Source organism: Prinia subflava, chromosome 3, assembly GCF_021018805.1.
Source record: "Prinia subflava isolate CZ2003 ecotype Zambia chromosome 3, Cam_Psub_1.2, whole genome shotgun sequence".
Classification (NCBI taxonomy): Eukaryota; Metazoa; Chordata; class Aves; order Passeriformes; family Cisticolidae; genus Prinia; species Prinia subflava.
Window position 1 is genome coordinate 96307606 of NC_086249.1, and position 20114 is coordinate 96327719.

Consider the following 20114-nt stretch of genomic DNA (forward strand, 5'->3'; position numbering starts at 1 on the left):
TTTTCTCATGAAAACAAAAGTTTCTTATTCTCTCTGTAATTTTTATTTGTTTTCTGCAAAAATTGATACATTTCTGATTTGATCTTTTTCTTTCTCTAGTTCCTTGTAAAAACAACTTCATTTCTTATGGGAGAGTTCCAACTCTACATTTTAAGGCTCCATACATGTTTGGGGGTGTTTTTTATCTTGTATTTGAGGTGACAGCTAATTTTCTCATTTCACTAGCATAGCATGTAATGTACTTTGAAAGTTCAGAGAAAAGTCAGCTATATAAACAGGAGCTAAGAGTATTTGTATGCTAAATGGGTTGTGGTGCTATTTTCTACACAGACTCTGCATTCCAGATTTCTCACCCATTGGGAAAGAAGTTAACTTGCCAGAAAATTGCATTTTCCAAAAAAAAAACTTTACAGGCAAGTCCCTTGTTTTATGGGAATTTAGATTCGTGCTCCTAGATTTACACAAAGATTATGGCACCAAGAAGGGTTTACAAAAGGATAGGCATTAAACAAAGGGGAACACAACACGTTTCTGAGAACTGACATGACAGTTGGGTTCCTAAATATCTACAGCATTTTTGAAAACTGGATGAAGGCTCCTGAATCCCTGGTGATGTGCTGTAGTAAGAACTGTGCAGTGGCATGGAGCTCAAACACCAGAAGCAGCCTGGATTTGTTAGCAGTGCACCTTCCCTCTCTCACCAGCATACATTATTGAACTCCTGAAATTGAGTATTTTAGCCCAGAGTGTCCTTATATGTCCTTTCTAATGGGGATCCTCTGTATGACACTGAATAGCGCCTTGTAGACATACTCTGAAATAGATTAGAAAACTCTAACATATTTAACTAGGCCCTTTGCTGAAAAAGTTTGGAGTTTGCTTCACAGACAGTTGGTATATACACAACTAGGGTGGATATTTCTAAGCACCAAGCGTTAAATATGGTTGTGTAATCACCAGCTCTGGTAACATTTCTGCAGACCAAATGTTTGTGATGTCTAATCTGTTTGTTGCCAAGTAACCGTATGATATGTGCTAGTATAACATCTGCCATACTGGGTTTGTAGACAGAGCTTTATTTAAAGCTTGGCACATTAAATGGACAATATGTGTCAGATATTATTGTTCTCAGGCATGTTCTTCTCCCTCTCCTTACATGGACTGTATAACTTATTTTTGCTTTTCATGTGCTATGGTGGACCTTGATTTCCTACCATGTTGTGAAACAGAAAATGTATGGAAACAAAAACTGTACAGCAGAGACTTCAGACAAGATTTGTACAGAGATAATGCAAACCTGAAGTCCTCTGTGCCAGGGTGTCTGCTGTTATAACAGAAGGATCTGTACACACAAGACAGAACCAGGCACAACATCTGTATGATAAACTTTGGAGCTCTGCAGTGCAATTTGCATTGCACTCCCTCCATCCCACCTGCTGCAGGGACACTGAGTGCTCAGGATACCTGGGGAATTCTCCAGGCTTTCCAAACCTGGATGCACAGTACAAATGTTTGCTAAAAATATATAACACACCTGCTAGAGATATATTGATCCAATCATCTGCTCAGAATGGGGTCAGAGAGGGCAGGCTGCTGAGGGCTATGTCCAGTTGGGTTTTAATTCTCCAGTGATGGAGACAATGAAGTATCTCTGGGTAACCTGTTCCTGTGGATGACTGCCTGTGAAGTGAATATTTTTCTTATGTTTAAGTGGAATTTCCTGTGGTTTTTTTCCTGTGCTGTTGCCTCTTATCCTGTCCCTTACCGTGAAAAGAGTGTGGTTCTGTTATCTTGAATTCACCCATCATAGTTTTTTAGACATGGACAAGATCCCTTTGAGGGATCTCCTCCAGGCTGAGCAGTCTCAGCCCTCTTGGACTCTCCTTGTCTGAAATGCTCCAATCTCTTGGTCATCACTATCCTTATCCCGCTATGTTGGTATCTATCTCGTGTTGGAGAGCCCAGACCTGGGCCCAACTCTCCAGATGTGTCTCATCACAGCTGAGAAAAGGCCAAGGATCATCTCCAACCTGCTGGCCATGCTCTGCTGGGTGCACCCCAGGGGGCTGCTGGTCTTCCCTGCTGCAGGAGAACAGAGCTGGCTCATGGCTAATTTCTGTTCTGTGAACCCAAGGTTCTCCCATGCCAATCTGATTTTCAGCTGCTCGGCTCCAGGCCTGCATTGGAGTTTGGGATTATTGCTCCCCTGGGACAGGACTTGGCAATTCCCCTTGTTGGTCTTCATTGGGCTCCTGTCAGGGTCAGAGCATTTCTCCAGCCTGTCAAGGTCCCCCTGGGTGGCAGCAGTCCTGCTGGTCACCAACCACTCTTTCCAGTTTTGTGTTCATTATCCAGATCACTAAGGGACTGCTGAACCAGCACTGATCCTTGTGGTACAGGCTGCCCCAAAAGCTTGGTGCTGCTGGTTGCAGCCCTCTTAGTCCAGCAGTTTCACTCAGTTTTGAACCCATCCACATACAAAATCCCTCGAGTTTGTAAGTGAGACAAAAGCCTTTCTTAAGTCAAGATAAACAGCATCAGCTGCTTCTGCAGGTCCACTGAGCCCATCATCTCATCACTGAAGGCTGTCAGGTGGGTAAAGCACAATTTTACCTTTGTAAATCCATGCTGACTATTCTCAATCATCATCTTGTTCTTAATAATCTTGGCACTGGTTTTCAGGACTGTTCCATCATCTTCTTAGGGATCAAGGAAAGGCTGGCCAGCCTATGTTGCCAAGATCCTCCTTCTAGTCTTTCTTGAAGATTAGGAGTGGTATTTGCTTTCTTACAGTCCAAAATCTCTCAGCTTAAAAGCAAAACCCTTGTCTCAATGGAGTAGATCAAAAAAAGCTGCCTGAGAGGACAGAAAAAAACCATGTGCACTCAATGAGAAATACAAAAAGAAAATAAAAAAGTCTTCTTATTGTTCATGAAAATTGATTTTTTTTTCACTTTCTAAGTCACAAGAAATGATAGTATGTCCAAATTCCTAGCAGAACAAAGACAGATTCAGAAGAATAAATCACTGAAATTACTTGGAGAACAAAGTAATTGTTCTAATCTAACAGGTCTAAGACAGAAACTGAACAGAGAGAATGAGAGCAGGTCACCTTTTAAATCAAATTATTTTTAAATAGAGCAACAGGATTAAAAGGTTGAATACAAATCCTGACAGAGAAAACTCTATGAAATATGTAAAATCTTTAATTGTGAGGCCTTTAAATGTCAGCTCACTGGAAGCCTTGAAGTGGTTAGGGTGCATAAGGTCCTCTTCTCTTTACAAGGCCTCCTCAGAGGCTGAGAAATCTTACTTTGAAATGTCAGCATTATCAGCAGATTTATAACCAATTTAATTATTTAAGAAAATAAAGTATCTAGAATTTGTCTTCAAAGGTCATGAGCTAGTGTATATCCAAGAACTGTCTGCCCCAACTCCAAAAAAAGGAAAGAATAATAAAAGCAAGGCAGGAACAAGTTTCCCAATATTACCATTCATTTCCTAAAATCATTGTTCTACTTCAGTGGGATACTTTAAATTTTGGCTGAAAAATCTCCCTGGTAGAAAAAGACTGAGAGATGCTGTCAATAGAACAATGTCAGCTGAACATGAGCCAGGTGTGCCCAGGGGCCAGGAAGGCCAATGGCTCCTGGCCTGGATCAGCAATGGTGTGGCAGCAGGGCAGGGCAGGGATTGTCCCCCTGTACTGGGCACTGGTGAGGCCACACCTCAAATGCTGTGTCCAGTTTTGGGCCCCTCACTACAACAAAGGCACTGAGGGGATGGAGTAAGTCCAGAGAACAGGCATTGGAACAGGAGGTACTTAAAAGACCTGTAGGTGTGGCACCTGAGGACATGGTTTATTAGATTGGACAGTGCTGGGTTAACAGTCGGACTCGGTGGTTTTCCAGATTTCTTTATGATTCAAATGATTCCAGAACAAACTCCATTTCCTTGGGTTTGAAATCTAAATCTGAGACAGGGTATACAAATAATAGGGAAAAAAAAGGAAACTATTGCTAAATGTCAGGGGGAGGTTTAATGATTGTGAAAATTTTGAGGACAAGAATAATAGTAAGTACTTAAATTCAATGACAAGTGTGAAGGTGGGGCTGAACAAAAAAATGTAGGTATCACTGAATGGTTGGACTGTATAAATGAGAGATTCTTGGGGTCATCTGCAATGAATGACAGAGTAGTTGTCTAAAATATGTATACTTTTTCTAGTCACAGAAAATACAACTTTATGCTACTTCCATCCCTGTATTTTCTTTGTTTTAACCTAGAGATAAAAGGAAGGAGAACAGGTTAGGGTAATGATATGAGAAGTCAGTCTAGGATGATATGCAGAAAAATATTAATAGTGTATTGCAGAATGCTTGCTTGACTATAATGTATTAGTCTGGCTTATCTTATAGGTTTGCCTAAATCGTTATTATTTATATAACTCTGTTTTGCTTCATGAATATGACATCTTTTCAGGTAGCCTCATTGTTAAGAATACTGTGTGTGTTTCTATTTGTTTCATAAGCCTTATACAAGAGTTATCAGCACACCACTTCTCTAAAGACTCTTCCAAACAAAGGCATGAGCTAACATGTAGATACAGGAGCAGATTCCCTGGCAGGTTCTATCTGCATTGCTGCTGAATAACTGCTGGTGAGCTGCTTCATTAAGCTGAGGATCTGCTGGTGGAAATGTTCCTTGATACATCATTTAATTGTTTTGCTAACAAGAGATTTTGTTTTCACTAAGTGCACTGATAATATATAATCTGATTTTTTATTGGAACAACATTCCCTTTTTTTTTCCCAGATGATCTGATACCTCTAAGATCAAGTGAAATGAAAAACATGCAGATAGACCAGGCTTTAGCATGACATCCTTTTCATAAATCTACATAGGAAGCCTCATTTCCATTATCTTCAATAATCTTGTACAAAAAACAGTGGTGTAGTGTAGAAAAACTTTAGGCAAGAGAGAAAAAATATTGTGAGTATTTTAGATACTTTATATTTGGCTTTTTGTATTATGGGTCTCTCTTTTGTTTGAGGTTTGTTTGTTTGTTTGTTTGTTGTGGGTTTTTTTTGGTTTTTTTTTTTGGGGGAGGGAGACAGGGAATCCTGTAACTATAATTAAATTTTTTCTAGAATCAAAGCTTTACTTTATTCCTTCACTTTTTCTTTATAATATCAATACAGAAATCCTAAATGTGCTCACAGAAAGAGACCAAGAGCCTATCAAGATGTTAGGCTGATATTTCACTCAGTAGTTTGACTACTTATACTGTTTTGTTCTTTTGTATTTCCAGACTGCATTAACATCTGCCGTGGCAGCATTTTGATTATTTTTACTTTTTCCATGGAGATGATCTCTGGGAAATGTCACTGTGTGTTCAAGAAAACTAACATCTCCTCTGAAGTCATAGGGATAGCACAAGTGTCACATCAGATTCAATTAGAGATGAGCAGATAATGAAAACCCCAACATCTGGCTGCATTTGCTCTTCTCCAGTAATCAGTGTGTTGTTAATCTCAGGGGACTCATAGGCTTAAAACATTTTAAAAAGCTTCTTGGAAATATTTTTTCCATCTGTTAGATTTTATTTTACAATGACTCTTTTCAACATGCATAACGAAAACTTTTGCAACCTCTTTATTTAATACAGGTTTAGCTGTTTCTGCACTTCCTTTTAGGAAGGGCTGATATTCTATTCAAAGCACTACAAAGTCGTGGGGTTTTGTTGTTGTTGGTTTTTTTAAATATTATTGAAAAATTAAAGATTATAGCCAGTTTGGGAAAAACATCAGAAGAAATGATTTGGTATGAGAAATAAAACCCATTTTCAGTTATATGCCCAAACCAGTAAGGGTGGGGAATTGTTTTTTTGTTGTTTTGGGGGTGTTTTAATATGTAGTAAGGAGAAGACAAGGAGACAGACATAAAATGAAAGGAGAGACATTTTTGTCTGGCAATGCAAGATTTATGGGAACATTTCAGAAGATAAAAGCTGATCTTCAGCCAGTCATAGTGGAAACTAAGCCACATCAGAGAGCTCATTTACTGTCATATGCCTATGGCTTTACACTCATATCTTCAGTATCCCTATATGTGTCTGCCCTCAGTTTGAACTGCTTGATTCAGCATTCACACAGTGAGGCAGAATATTCTCACAGGGCTGCTGTGCAATTCATGACATATGTGACTTTAAATGCCCACGTGAATAAAAACTAATCTGAATGTAACTGAGAGCAGAGATTTAAGGTTGCTAGAAGTCTCAAGCAGGTAGAAAGAATTCCCTTCTTATGAAGGACCTTGCCATATATTTAGTTTTTAAAAGGCATTGATGTCTCTATTGATAGATCTGAATACATGGGACTATACCTATGTAAAGAGAAATAAGGAAAAAGCAGCATCCTTCATTGCATTACGGTTTTTTTTTTGCTCAGCTCACATTTACACTGAGGAATCTCTGAGTTCTACATATCAAAATTCATATGGACAGTGACTGTGTAGATTAATGTTTGCAGCTTCAGGCTGGACATAATTATTTTTATTGCAATCTACTGTAGACTACTGCTACTGCATTTTGTTTTACAGACATTTCTATTAAAGAAACCAAACATAAAAGTATACATCAGAGTTTTTCAAGGCACTGAAATTATCAACTGGAATGCCATAGTTTTTCCTTCTGTTATTATAATTACTTATGATTTCTTAATATGGCCATTGATGTCAACTTTTCAGAACTGAGGATGTTCCAATGACAGTGCTTTATTTTCAGAGCCCTCTCGTGAAGCAGACACTTTAACACAGCAATCTAAACCCATTGCTTTACTCCTTGCAAAACTCACTGTTTTAGGTTCAAACCTTCTCCACCGATGCTGGCATAAGAGAATCATGCTTGACAATGCTTGGGTAAATGTTCAGATGAGGTGGTTGGAGGGGGGAGTGCACCCCATGCACTTCACAGCCAGGCCCAGGGCAACTCTGCGGGCGTGTGGAGCAGGCAGCAGTGCCAGGCACTGCCACAGAATTAGAAAATGGTTTGGGTTGGAAGGGACTTCAGACATTATCTGCTTTCAATCCTTCTGCCATGGTCACCTTCCACTAGACCAGATTGCTCAGGGCCCCATCCAGCCTGGCCTTAAACACTTCCAGGGGTGGTGAATCCGCAGATTCCGTGGGCAACCTGTTCAGCTTCATAGTCAGTCAACCCCCTCTGTATTCCCCTCAGATATCCCTCCCCTGACAGAAGTACCTTGTCTTCACAATTATCTGCCCATGACAAAATTGGCACAACAAAAATACAAGAAAATGAAACACAAGCTCAGAAAATTAGCAAGAAAGTACATGGCAATGAGGAATTCTGTTAAGTTTCTAAACATAAACCAAGAGATGGAGAATTTTTGAACTGTGGGTTAAATTGAAAGAAACAGCACAGAATTCATGAAAAGAACTCCATGTCTCTGATGTTCTTTGATTTCAAAGTGTAGGAATGTTTTCCCTTTGCATTGCAATGAATTAATCCCCCTGTTTAATCCTGTGCTATAGTTACAATGTCTTCCAGGGACAAGTCAGTCATTTTTTTGAAAAATGGTCTAAGTTTATAAACATAAGAGGTTTAGTCTCATTGTGTTATCTTAAATCTCAGAAAGATCAGAAGGATTTTCATCCTCAAAATGTAATTTTTACTTCAATAAAACATTTGAACCAGGAATGTTCTAAAATATATATACCTCAGACTGGACAAGTGAGGCAACTATTCCTGTGAATTTTTGCCTGGAATGAAATGTCCAGATAATAAACTGGCTTTCTGATTTGCAGAAAAATTCCACAAAACCCTGTCTTCCTCTAAGAAATTAAAACCTTTTGTAGTTATTTTCCAGGGAGAATCCAAGAGCGCTTCATAAAACAGATATAAACCTGGATCTTTGGAATTATAATTTTTCTATTATAAAGCTGGTGCATTTTGAGGCAGCTCCATTTTCGTGTCCAGACTAGTGCTATTTTGATATACAGGTGGAATTAAGATTTCTTCATTACATGTGCTAGGATCTAACAGTTGGCTGGTCTCTCCAAATATCAGAGTTTTGCACGGAGCAAGTGCGTGTGCGTCTCGTGTGATCACGTTCATCTAAAGCTCAAGCAGCAGCGTGGGAGGAGGAGCATGGAAGTCAGTGGCTGATGTAAAAATATTATCCTCTGGCCAGTTTCCAGCAGGGTGACTGATTGTGGTGGCTCTCACTTTCATTACCGCAAGACAAATTCTTCAATATGTTTTAAATGTACATTCAATCTGATAGACATGGAATGTGAATTTAGACACTTTTTCTCTGAGCAGGGTCAATATGTCTGCAGCTGACTGATATCTCTGAAGCGGTATATTAATTTTTAATAAATCGTCAGAATTGGTTACTTCAGCTTTTTTATTTTTTTAACTTTCATTTACTTCAAGTTTGACACATATTTGTTTTCAAACCATTCATCAATGATGGTTCAGAAGTCAAACATAAGATGAGCTGCAAAGTTGATTTATGATCAAACAGCTTCCCTTTAAAAGGCACTGACCTATCAATCCCTATTGTCTTTATAGAGGAATATGCCAATTTTGATTAACTGTGTCTGGGATAATATATTCTTGACTCTCAAGTGGGGGGATGCAAGGGTGGTGAAAAACAAAAGAAAAAAAAGTGAGAAGGAAAGAGAAAGAAAAAAAACAGAGGAAGGAAGGGAGAAGTGAATCCATGCATCAGTAGATAATAATATCCAGGAACTAAGATTCTTGCCAAGAGACTTGAGAATTCCCTGATGCAAGAATAGGAATCCAAGCACTCTGTTCCTCCTGTATGACAGCCATGTTGACAAGTACTACCTGGTGGGAAGAGGATCTTCTCTTTATATTTTTACACATATTCAAAAGAATTTTTATTCTTTGCATACAGTACAGAACAGGAAGTGCTTTCAAATCATGGATATTTTTGTAGGACATGAAAATTATTGCCTTACTGCATCTATTTATATAACAAAAGAATAAAAGCTATTTAACTTATTTAAGAGACCAGACATAGTTTTGAGTTTTATAAATTTTGTTTGGTTCTTGCTATTTCATAAAAATTTAGGAAGAAAGGATTAAATTATACTTCTGCTGTTCAATTTAATAGATAACTGTGGCTCAATATATCCATGTGAAAATAATATTGATTTTGAATAGCCTCACACATAGCCTAGTTAAGAAGTCATTCCCCATGACTTTAGGGACATGAAAAAGCTTATAGGAGACACATAAGTCTACTCCAGGGTTTCTAAATTAAATGAGCATTGCAGTAACTCTGTGTTGTCCATTGATGTTGCTATCTGTGGAGAGTGTACACTTGAGAGGTGTAGAGGCAGCTAAGAAATTCCCACCTCTGCATCAGTCCACTGGGATTAATATTCCAGAACATAATTATATACATTTTTCAGGCTAAGAAATGGATCAAATAACAGACACTAAAGGCCCTGACTGACTGAGGAAAAGTTTCAGATCACCCTGGGAAATTAGATATTTTAAGCACATACAGTTATTGAAATTCTTTTCCTTGTCTATATAACTCCCATTCACAGTATTTCCCTACAGTCTAAATCTCTGGAATGCAGAGTACTCAAGGATACTTTTACTTTTCTGGACAGGTGAGGGAGTTGGCCCTGGGAAATGTGATTGCTTACAGGACAGAAATACAATAGTGGACTCAGCAAAATGGGAGAAATGGGTGACAAAGTAGAGAAGAGAGATGCTCCTTCAGGAAGCCTTGAAAAGGTGGAGAAAATCGTGGAGTCTAACAAAGGCAATGCCTTGGTCTAGAAGTGGAATAATCTCATGCAGCAGAGCAGAACCTGGGACAGACTGAGAAGAAAAGCTTTTCATGGACAGTCCTGTCAGCCCAGGTGGACAATAAGTTGAGCATGAGGAGATGAAATCCAACTCACAGCTCTTAGCAAGAATTTAGCCAGCATGTCCAGGAGGGGAATCCTTCCCTGTCCTGTCTGTGGGGCCACACCTGGGACACTGATAAATTTTCAGCTCTTTGCTGCTCAAAAAGACAGATGTACTGAACCAAGTCCAGCACAGGGCCCCTGGGTGGCTGGCAGCTGGAACACCCAAAGTGGTGAATCTGCATCCAGAGATGTTCAAAATGTGGCAGGATGAGGTCCTGACAACCTGCTCTACTGGGCCTGCTTCCAACAGGAGGTTGGATCACTGGGCTTCCAAAGGATCCTTCCAGCCTACATGCTCCTGTGATTCTGATACACCAGTTATTTCTAATTTATTATTTTCAGTAGCATTTTATTTGTTAAATTATTTATTAAATCTCATAAATTAAACATAAAATCTCATAAAATAAACAAATTTTATAACAACTTCAAACTTCTGTTGAAGTATGATTTATCTCCACACGTCCTGGGCCTATTCATTTAAAAGTAGAAAGTTTCTTAGAGGCCTGAGATACAGCATCGTAAAAGTGATGTTGATCTTTGCTTAAACTGATAAAAATTCTAGTTTCTAATCTACTTATTCATTGCATTCAGATTAACTCCACAAGTTACTATATCTTTGCTTACAATGAAGGAACTTTGCTCACAGTTTCAAAACAGATTTAGAACAACAGTGACTCAGAAGACATTATCTGATGAATAGTAATTGAGTTGAGAATGACAGAACTGCAAAATTAAATTTAAATTCATCATGAATGTTTACAAAATGGCAGTGTGCTGATGAATTATGAGCCTTTTCAGAGAAGTTAAGAAATGGGAATGACTAATTTTACAGTTTAAGAAGAAAATATATTTGGAATCCTTTTCCCTTCCACCCACTTTAGCCTTTAAGGAAAAAAAAAAAAAAGAAAAAAAGAGAGAGAGAGAGAGACAAAAAGCGATAAAAAGAATTAACATTGGTGTAAAGTATCAAGCCAGAGATGATGCCAGAAATCTTTCACAACTGCAGGCTGTAGTGCAGAATGATTTCCCATAGAGACTAGGAGCTGTAAGAAGAATGAGCTGAGAGAAGGTTTGTGGACCAAGTACACACCTTTTACCACTCTACTGAATTTTCATTCATTGCTAGGTCTGATGGGTTAATACCTCTGATACCAACTCAGTGGGTTTATGCTGTTATCAAACAAAAGACAATCTTTGTAAAGCACAAACACAAGTTGATAATGGTTCCTTCTGTAATTGTTACAAAGTTGAAATTAATGCTGTACCTTTTAAAGAACATTGTTATTTTACTAAAAGAGGAAACATGGTGAAGAGAATGTAAATAAACTTCTCCTGCTATTCCACTGACAGGAGATGTGTGTCTTTAGTAGATTGAGCCCATAGACATATGGGTATGTGATGTGTCAGTAAGAAAAGGAGCATTGATTTTGACAAGTTGAAGGGAACAAATATTCCAGAGCTATATCAAAATGTCAAATGCAGTTTAAATCTGCGACAGCCCATAATCTGTGTTTAAAACTGAAGTATGAATTGATGTTGAAAAGAGGAATATCAAATTGTTGCAGGTGACTAGAAAAGTTGGAAATTTCCCATGAATATTTACTATCAGGTTTTAAGGAAAAAAAAATATTCTTTTTTTTCATATGGCATGCACTCATCTGTCAGACATAGTAAAGTAACTTGCTAACAACAACAAAAGTAGTAATAATCAATGTCACTTCCATGAATTAAGTAGACAGATATAGTAGAATAGCATGGTTTGTGTACATGCATGGTTTGAAGACACTTCAACAACCTTCAGAAGGTTTTTGACCACTACAAAACTCTTTCTATTTCATTATTGCATAAGTCTACTGATATTATTTCAAGGTAGACCAAAAGGGGAAAGGGAAGCCATCATATTAGCAATCTTGACATTACTTCATTGTATCCATTCCTTAGATTTTGAAAACTTAATCTTTTTCTAGTATTCCACTATACAAAGTTTCAGTGTTAGGAATATCTTTTCAAATAAAATTTTCATCAAATATTCAAAATTGGCGTATAGTAGCTTAATTTATGTTATTTATCTTTTAATGACTATACCTTATAGAAAAGTAATTAGATATCACAGCAAACTATGAAATTCTGGGTAATATTTACAAAAAGACAAAATTACAATGTCATTGCATTTTTGGGGTGGGTTTTTTTGGCTTTTTTATGGGGTTTTTTTGTTGTTGGTTAGGTTGAGATTTTTGTTCTTTTTTTTATTGCATGGTTGTTTGGTTTTTTTTGTGGGGGTTTAAAGAGATTACTTTTTTTAATACAAGGACCTTTAATTTTGAAGCTATATTTATGATGTAAGCAAAAATATTTACAGCTACTGAAGGCATTAACTATTGAAACGAAAGAAAAACAAAAGCCTTCTTGAAATAATAGGTATAAACCCAAATCTTACTCATCTTAGTCCACCCAATAATATCAGAACACTACATATGTGAATTTCTTTCTTTTCTAGCACCACTAACAGATAAACCACCAAAGCTTTTACACCCCTTGGAGAGTAAGCTAACAATTCAGGAGACCCAGTTAGGTAAGTAGCAAGCATAACCTCTGTTCAATTTGTATGAAGGAATTTGATGTGTTAATGTGTGATGGTAATGTGATGGCATGTTGACATTAATAATTTCATTGAAAAGATGTTAAACATATGTTGATTCCATGAAGAGATGTATGATCTACATATTGATCTACAAGATTGTTGTTCACAAAAAAAAAAAAAACTCAATAACTAATGCTGAATGCCAAGTTTGGGTTACTGATACTAGGTTTGAAAGTCAACTGTTACAAGAGTATCTGAACTTTTCTTTCTAAACTTTCCCTTTTCTGTATGTTTATACATACTTACTGTGGGATTCATTGGGATTTTGGGATTTAAGTTCTGCTCAGAAGACTTCTGTGCTTTGTTGGCTGCTTACAGAATTGCAAATATATTCCTTAGTTACAAAGATTGTGCTGGGCAAATCATCCAGGAAACAGTAGTGTTATCATGATAGCATCTGATTATTCTGAATGTGTGGATATTTATGTATAGATGAATGAAGAGAAACTGATACATGAAGAAAGCATTTTGTTTCACTTTTACTAGTTTAGTGGATGGTGAGTATGATTGGTCACTTCAGTGTGCTAATGCTGCAGAGGTAATGAAGGCTCCAAAACTGAGTGCATGAGTTACTAGATTTTGCAGGACATAGCAATTTATCTCTTTTGTGGGTTGGCAATGAGGGCAACTTGCTAGAAACAAACAGTAGGTTACACTGCAATTATGCTTTGGTGTCAGAACAGTAACCTATTGATAGATTTTCTAGCATGTTGGCTACAGGACAAAATGGAAACCAATCTGGTGGAAAAAAATCTCATAGAAAAAAATATAAATCTCATAGAAAAAAACCCAGCAAGGAAAGCTCAGTACCTTCTGCAACACAACGTCTAAAAAGCAGAAGGCATGCAAATTAATTCTGACAGTCATTGGCAGAGCATTTTATGGTGATTACCAGCTTATGGCTAATAGTGGCCAGAGAATTACTCACATTTTCTTTGATAATAATAAACTTTTATTTTGAATGATTCAGGCTATCCAGGTAGATTTCTGATATGCTGATATATATATATATTTAGAAACTATTATACAGAAAAGGAAACATGTAACATGTTTCCTTCTAGAGCTATTTTTTATTGTTCTGAAGGCATGATTTCTGATACACTGACTCAGAAAATATTTCCTGTATGCTAGTCCTAAATGATTTTACATTGTTTGAACATAGGACTGGGGAACAGAGAACAAAGTGATTGCACATTTGTTTTTTAACTAATGTTGCTTGCTGAGATATTTTTGATGAAAAAGAACACAAAACCCAAAACCAAAAGACAGAACCTTTCTGGGCTTTGATGTCCTGATAAATATACTGTATGGTGAGACTGTTGCAAGAAGAGTGTAATTATTAATGGCTAGCTAGAGGCTTTTTGTCTATGAGTTTCAGAATTAATCTCAGTTTTGATTTCTCATAGTTCTAAGAAGCATATCAAATCATTGGAAAAGAGCTGGGTTTGAAAAAGATGCTTTTCAGAAAACGAAATAGCTGTTGGTGAATATAAGAGTTTGCTTGAAAACATCACTTTCAGACACAGATGGGAAAGTCTGACCATAAATTAATGTGAGGTTGCAGTACTTAGCCTTATATCAAGAAGCTACAAAATATATTAACTTGTTGTTTAAAAGCCTGTGAAAAACCTGTGAGAACTGGAACAAGTTTAAGAAACTGATAGTTCCCTAACATGAAAACTGGGTTTTTCTTCTCTTAGATTTAATGCCTTGGTCCTGCTGGATAACCTTGGAAAGGTCTATGTTTCCCTGAGGAAAGCCAGGGAAATTTCTGGGGGTCAGTTCATACCTTGCAAAGGATGCAGATTATTTGAATGCTGGAATAATGCCAAGGCTCACCTAGACAGCTGTTGAAGCCAAGACAATCCTACCCAGCTGAGACTTGGGGTGGCCACGTTTTGTGACCAGTCTAGACACTGCCAGAAAATGTTAGTCCTCCAGAATGTATTTGGGATGGTGTGTTGGTCCCTTACTGGGAAAATAAAAGTGTTGGTGGATGCTGGAGAAGTGGAATGGGTGGTATTCACATTCCCAAAGAGAAGACAGAGCAAGGAACTAGGAGCTTGGGGCAGGCCAGTGTTTCTTTAGCAGGTCACCAGTTGCTGGGGAGCTGGGGCAATCCCTGCTCTCCTCCCACATTTCTGTCCTTCTCACCTTCCAGTCCTCCACCTGGAGTTGGAAATGAAAGAGGTTACATGTGTCAGGGAATGTTCTGGGAGGTCATACCTGCCTTTCAGGGATGTGTGTAGCTCCAGGTGCACATGATGTACTGAAAAATCAGCAGTGATGTTCACCTCCAAATCTTCCCCTGCTGGCAGGCTCCTGTGGAGCAGTGCTGGGCACACTTCTGAGGAAGACCTCAGCAGTAATACCAGTGTATTTCTGCTGAAATACCTACTGGAACTGAAGCCTTAAACAGAACACCTCCATACAGTATTGAAATCGAGCTGCATCTAACTCCCAAGATATATCTAAGACATATCCATTGGGCCCCAGCACTGCTGGTGACAGACATATGAGACAAAGTGGCTTCTATAAACTCACATCATGGGACCACACTCCTGTTGTGTTATTGTCTTGCTTAGCTTCCATAAAACAACACCAGACCAGGATGTTACTGCAGGAAGGAATTTCTCTAAGGGGAAATAAGACAAAAGGTGAGAAACTGGAGCTGGAGAATCTGCACACCTCAGTGCCAGTAGCCCAGAGGCTCCCGTCCTGCTCAAGTTATCCACAGCTATTTGGGGAAAAGGTGTCATGCTGTTCAGCTGGTGTTTGGGAGTGTGGTAAGCACGGCACCAGCAACTTTAGAGAGTCACAATGTCTTGGTATCATGTGAAATACCTGTTTATTACACTGAATAGTAACCAGAAATGCGAGAGATAGAAGCACAGGATGAAAAGTGAAGTTGATTTCTCAAAGGCTTTTCATTAAAAATAGCATGGGAGAGCTAAGGGATGAAGTACAAAAAACCTAGATGAGGAGGGAAAGATTAGTTCCTGGACTTTATGTTTTTTGTTTGTTACTTCCAGTTTTGCAATCAATTACTTAATCCTATTGCAAGGATAAAAAATGCTAATTACATTTAAGCTTTTCTCCTGTTAAAAGGGATTTTAGATAGATATGTGACCTCGCTACAAAGTACTTCTCTGGAAACAACATCTCCAGATAAAATATTATGTCAAATAAACTCTTCAAAAGATTGTACAAAGCTTGGAGCTGCAAGAGGAGAAAGAGGGTTTCAGCTCTGAGGCACTCTGTGGTCTGGCAGCAGCATGGGCCAGGGAGAGAAAAGCTGGAAATGCAGGGGAGGCCAGGCACAGGAATGAGGAACACAAGGAGCAAGGAGCTGCATTCCACAATATTCTGCTTACCTTCAGCATGCTAACCAAATCAAGTGTCCAAAGCTCTCATAAGACCCCCTTGTAATGGTAGTGAAAACACAAACCTGAAAACACTAATGCAGACCTGTTTAGGAAGGAATTAATTGACATTGTTCCCCATATATCAGAAATCCTAAAACTTTGGTAACTATATTTTTAGTTATAGAGTCATGCAGATGTTATGGATTTATGATAGAAATATATCCATTATGTGTAAATTTATTTTCAAACTTATATTCTGGGGTTTTTTATTGGTAAGTTCTGAGCCTTTTCAGTCTCACCCTTCAGGTTACAGTGCTTTTCACACCAACACCAGTATCTGCCCCCTCAAGGAAGTAAATACTATCAGCTAGACTCAAAAAAGTCTGATATCAGTGACCAATTGGTTCATGTCATGTTGCTAAGGAAGACAAATGTGATTCCACAACAGACAGTAATGGATCTGGATTAAAAAATAACAAAACATAAAATAATTATTTTAAACACCTCACAAGCTAGTTAACCTCTGTCCTCCCCACTTTTTCAATGTGTCTCCGGATTCTGCACAAGACTGTAATTTGACATGCCGAAATTCACTCATAATAACTCAGAAAAATAAAGCTATTGTTGAATTATTTTTAGCTAAGTAGGCTTGATATTAGAGAAGAGAAACAAAACAAAACAAAAACCAACCAACCAACCAAAAGCCTTCCCAGAACTGTAGGAATGGACCTAAAACATAAATTTTTATAGGAACCAAGATACTTCCCCTGTCATCTGAATAAAGTGAATTTTCCTGAATTTTACCCAACCCAAAATGCTACTTGTGACCAAATACATAGTGAATACTTGTCCTGTTTTTATCTAGGGCATTATTTTGATAACATTAAATTCACTATTACATAATGAATTGAAGATTGCTTCTTTCTCACACTTTGCTGCACAGAATTAAGAAAAAAAATCATTGAACTTCTTATAGGATATAATTTCTAGGGTAGTAATAGAAAGAAGCTCCCCATCAGAGACAGAAGAATGCTGGTTCATTTATAGCTCTGTGTTGTCATAAAAATCTTCCACAGAAATTGACCTTGTTAACGATAAATGCCATCCTTAACTCGATTAATCAGTAGATGTATAAATAAATTAGCTAAAGTGATATGTGATAACTAGCAATCAGTGACTCCTTTCAGGATGGAAATTGAATTGAAATAATATTGAGAATTTTAAGCTTTATTTTTACAGAATACATGTAAATGCTCTATTCACTCTGCAACACGAACATATTTTTCATTATATGAAGAATTCCAAGTTTGATTAAATCAACTGTCTTTAAACAAAATTGAACCTTTTTTTTTTGAATCATGTGTTTCAACTGGACACTTGCTCTTTGATATATTCTATAATTAGATTAAAGTAATATGGGCAACAGTTTAACACAGGAATAATTAAAACTGTAAATTCACAATTTACTTCTTCAATACCATCTAATTTTTTTTCTATTTATCTAAGACCTTGGATTATCCTTTCAAAAGACAACTTGGGGTGTTTTGGAAAAAAAAAGGAAAATTAAAAAGTCTTTTTTCTGTTTGAACTATTTATTGCAAAAAGTGAGATTTAAACAAACTAATGTTTTAAGAGGTGTTTTTATTTTTCATTGAGAAATTTATAACCTCACTGTTCTGAAATATTTTGGTTTAATATTATATCAATTCCTGGGCTATACTCACCTAGTGAAGCGTTAGGAAAAAGCTTTGCTGAAAAACTCACACAGTTAATGACTTAACTGCAGACTAGTTCATAAAAAGTGAAATATTTGAAATCTAGTGTAAATAGATAAAGAACATATGTGCTATCAGCATATAGAAAAAACAACAAGCAAATTCACAACAAAAGCTCAAACAAACAAACAAAAACAAAGAAACAAAACTGAAAGTGTCTTTGACAATTTTCCCTACCAAGATATAAATGAAAATATGAACCGACCATTCAGGAAAATTTTACACAGGGAAATATTTATCTGATAAAGAAGTTTGCATATTGCTGTTAATTTTGCTGTCTTTTTGTCAGTGATAATAGCTAGAAATGCCAACCTCTTCAAGCCCTGCTGTTGCAGGCTCTGAGGACCATCATGGGAGAGACACATGGAAAAATGGAGAGCCCAGGAAGGGTCAGAAGCAGCAAGATTAACAGCAGTGAGGGGTTGTCAGTCAGTTTAAGCAAATCTAGTAAATACAACTATGATCTTCTATGTTTTTATAAATGTGCTCAAGCAGGATCATTTGGTTGGAAGAAATAATTTAAAAAGGTTCTCTTTATTTCTCTGAAGCAGTGCTGTTAGGAAGTTCAGAATATCAAAATAACTACTTTAACATGTATGTACATTTTTTTCAGTCAAACCAGATGCAACCTAACCAAAACTGCATGCAGACTCTTTTACATGTTCTACTTTAAAGGCGGAAAATAACTTGTAATTTTTTTCTCGACATTTTCAGCTCAGCTTTCAAATTCCAAAGGCAGAAGTATAGCATTAAAGTGTGCTCCTAAGAAGGGTCTTGACTTAGGAAGCATAAAAAATTTAGTGAAGAGGGTGATAAGGGAGGTTTTAATCTCTAAAATCTGACTATCAAAAAAAAAAAAAAAAAAAAAGTTTGCAAGACACCCTACACTCCCTTCTTTAAACTTTTAACCTTCAGATTGCATTAATGAAACTACTCTGTAGGTGAGGCTGTCCATGAAGGGCCTAATATGTTTTACTGAAGAGACAATAGGTGAGTCAGAAACATTCAACTGCACCAAGGAAAAGTTTGCAGTTACAGCTCAGTGACAACATGTCAACTGATTTTCCTTCCACTCTTTTTCCTAATTTAATCAAATCCTAAAAGGTCATGGTTAGATATTAAAAATAGCATATGTATTTTAAAGCCTTCTTTTTCTCTCTTTACCCACTTGTATGTGTCTGAGAATAAGGATATATACATATATACCTAATCTCTCTATATACATATATATATATTTATGGACAAAAATTGACAATGCACATGTTCAAATTTTATCCCACTTTATCAATGCTTTCCCTGCAACACATTTATCTGATTTAATGGTGGAGAAGCAAAACTCTTTTATTCATGCTGGGTTATAATCCATTGAGAAATGTCTGCTCTAGGATACTATTTACCATACTTAGCTGTGTTAAACATCTAAACAGGATTTAATGAAAACAAAAGTGTTCAGTATCTCTGCAGCTATGTACATTTGATTCTTTACGTAAAGATTAGATATATGACAATATTCTATTTCAGATTGCTTGTGCAATACAACCAGTTTATTTTGATAATATGAGAGAAGACCATGAAACCTGAGAAGCCTTTCTGTGTCAGTTGGATAATCCAGAAGACTGGGTTTCTATTTAAGAGTTAAACAGTCAAAAATTATATGTTCCTTACTAGTGGAGTAAAATATACTCAGATACAGCGAAACCTTTGTAGGAATACTCTATGGCAGACAGCAGGATATAAATTATTGTAAACAAAATCATAATAAGTACACATAGCAAGAAATGCAATTTAGACACATATAGTACATTATTTCACGTGAAATTATAGTCCTGAAAAGATTTTAATTTTATACATTTGAAACTCATGTTGTTCAATGACCACTTTTTGCCAGATTTTTTGCTTCAAGCTATGCTTTGTATTTCTCAATTTTATGTAGAAACTTCATCATACATGATGCTGAAAAACATACATTGTTTCTTTGTGTTAAAAAACTCCCAAACCATCATACAATGGCACAATGCAAAAACATTAAAATGTTAAACAGCAAATGTCAAACTCAAAATTTAATATTGTGTACTATCATTAGTAATTGTATTTAAATTAACTAACTCCTCCAGAATATCTTGCTATAGGGATACAGCTCTCTTGTGAGCAGCAAAGTTAATCATATAAGAAGTTCATCTCAAGATTAATATATTGGTGAAATGAGAAGCAATAGTACAGTTTCTACTCAGGAATTTACAGATTTACTCAGGAATTTACAGTTTTTACAGGAATTAGTCTATTTTCCAGTTCTAGAATAAATGCTTTCCAGCGTTATTAGTAAAGTCAGCATGTGCTCATGCAGTTCAAGGGAGT

At 36.9% G+C, this 20114-nt stretch overlaps 1 protein-coding gene across 1 annotated transcript in view; it reads left to right on the forward strand.

Annotated features, from left to right (window-relative positions):
- Positions 1-20114, forward strand: part of IL1RAPL1 (interleukin 1 receptor accessory protein like 1) — a 685196-nt gene that overhangs the window by 508893 nt on the left and 156189 nt on the right. Inside the window, exon 6 of the mRNA XM_063392981.1 lies at positions 12476-12550. Coding sequence (XP_063249051.1) covers positions 12476-12550 — 75 coding nt within the window. The remainder of the gene's footprint in view (positions 1-12475; positions 12551-20114) is intronic.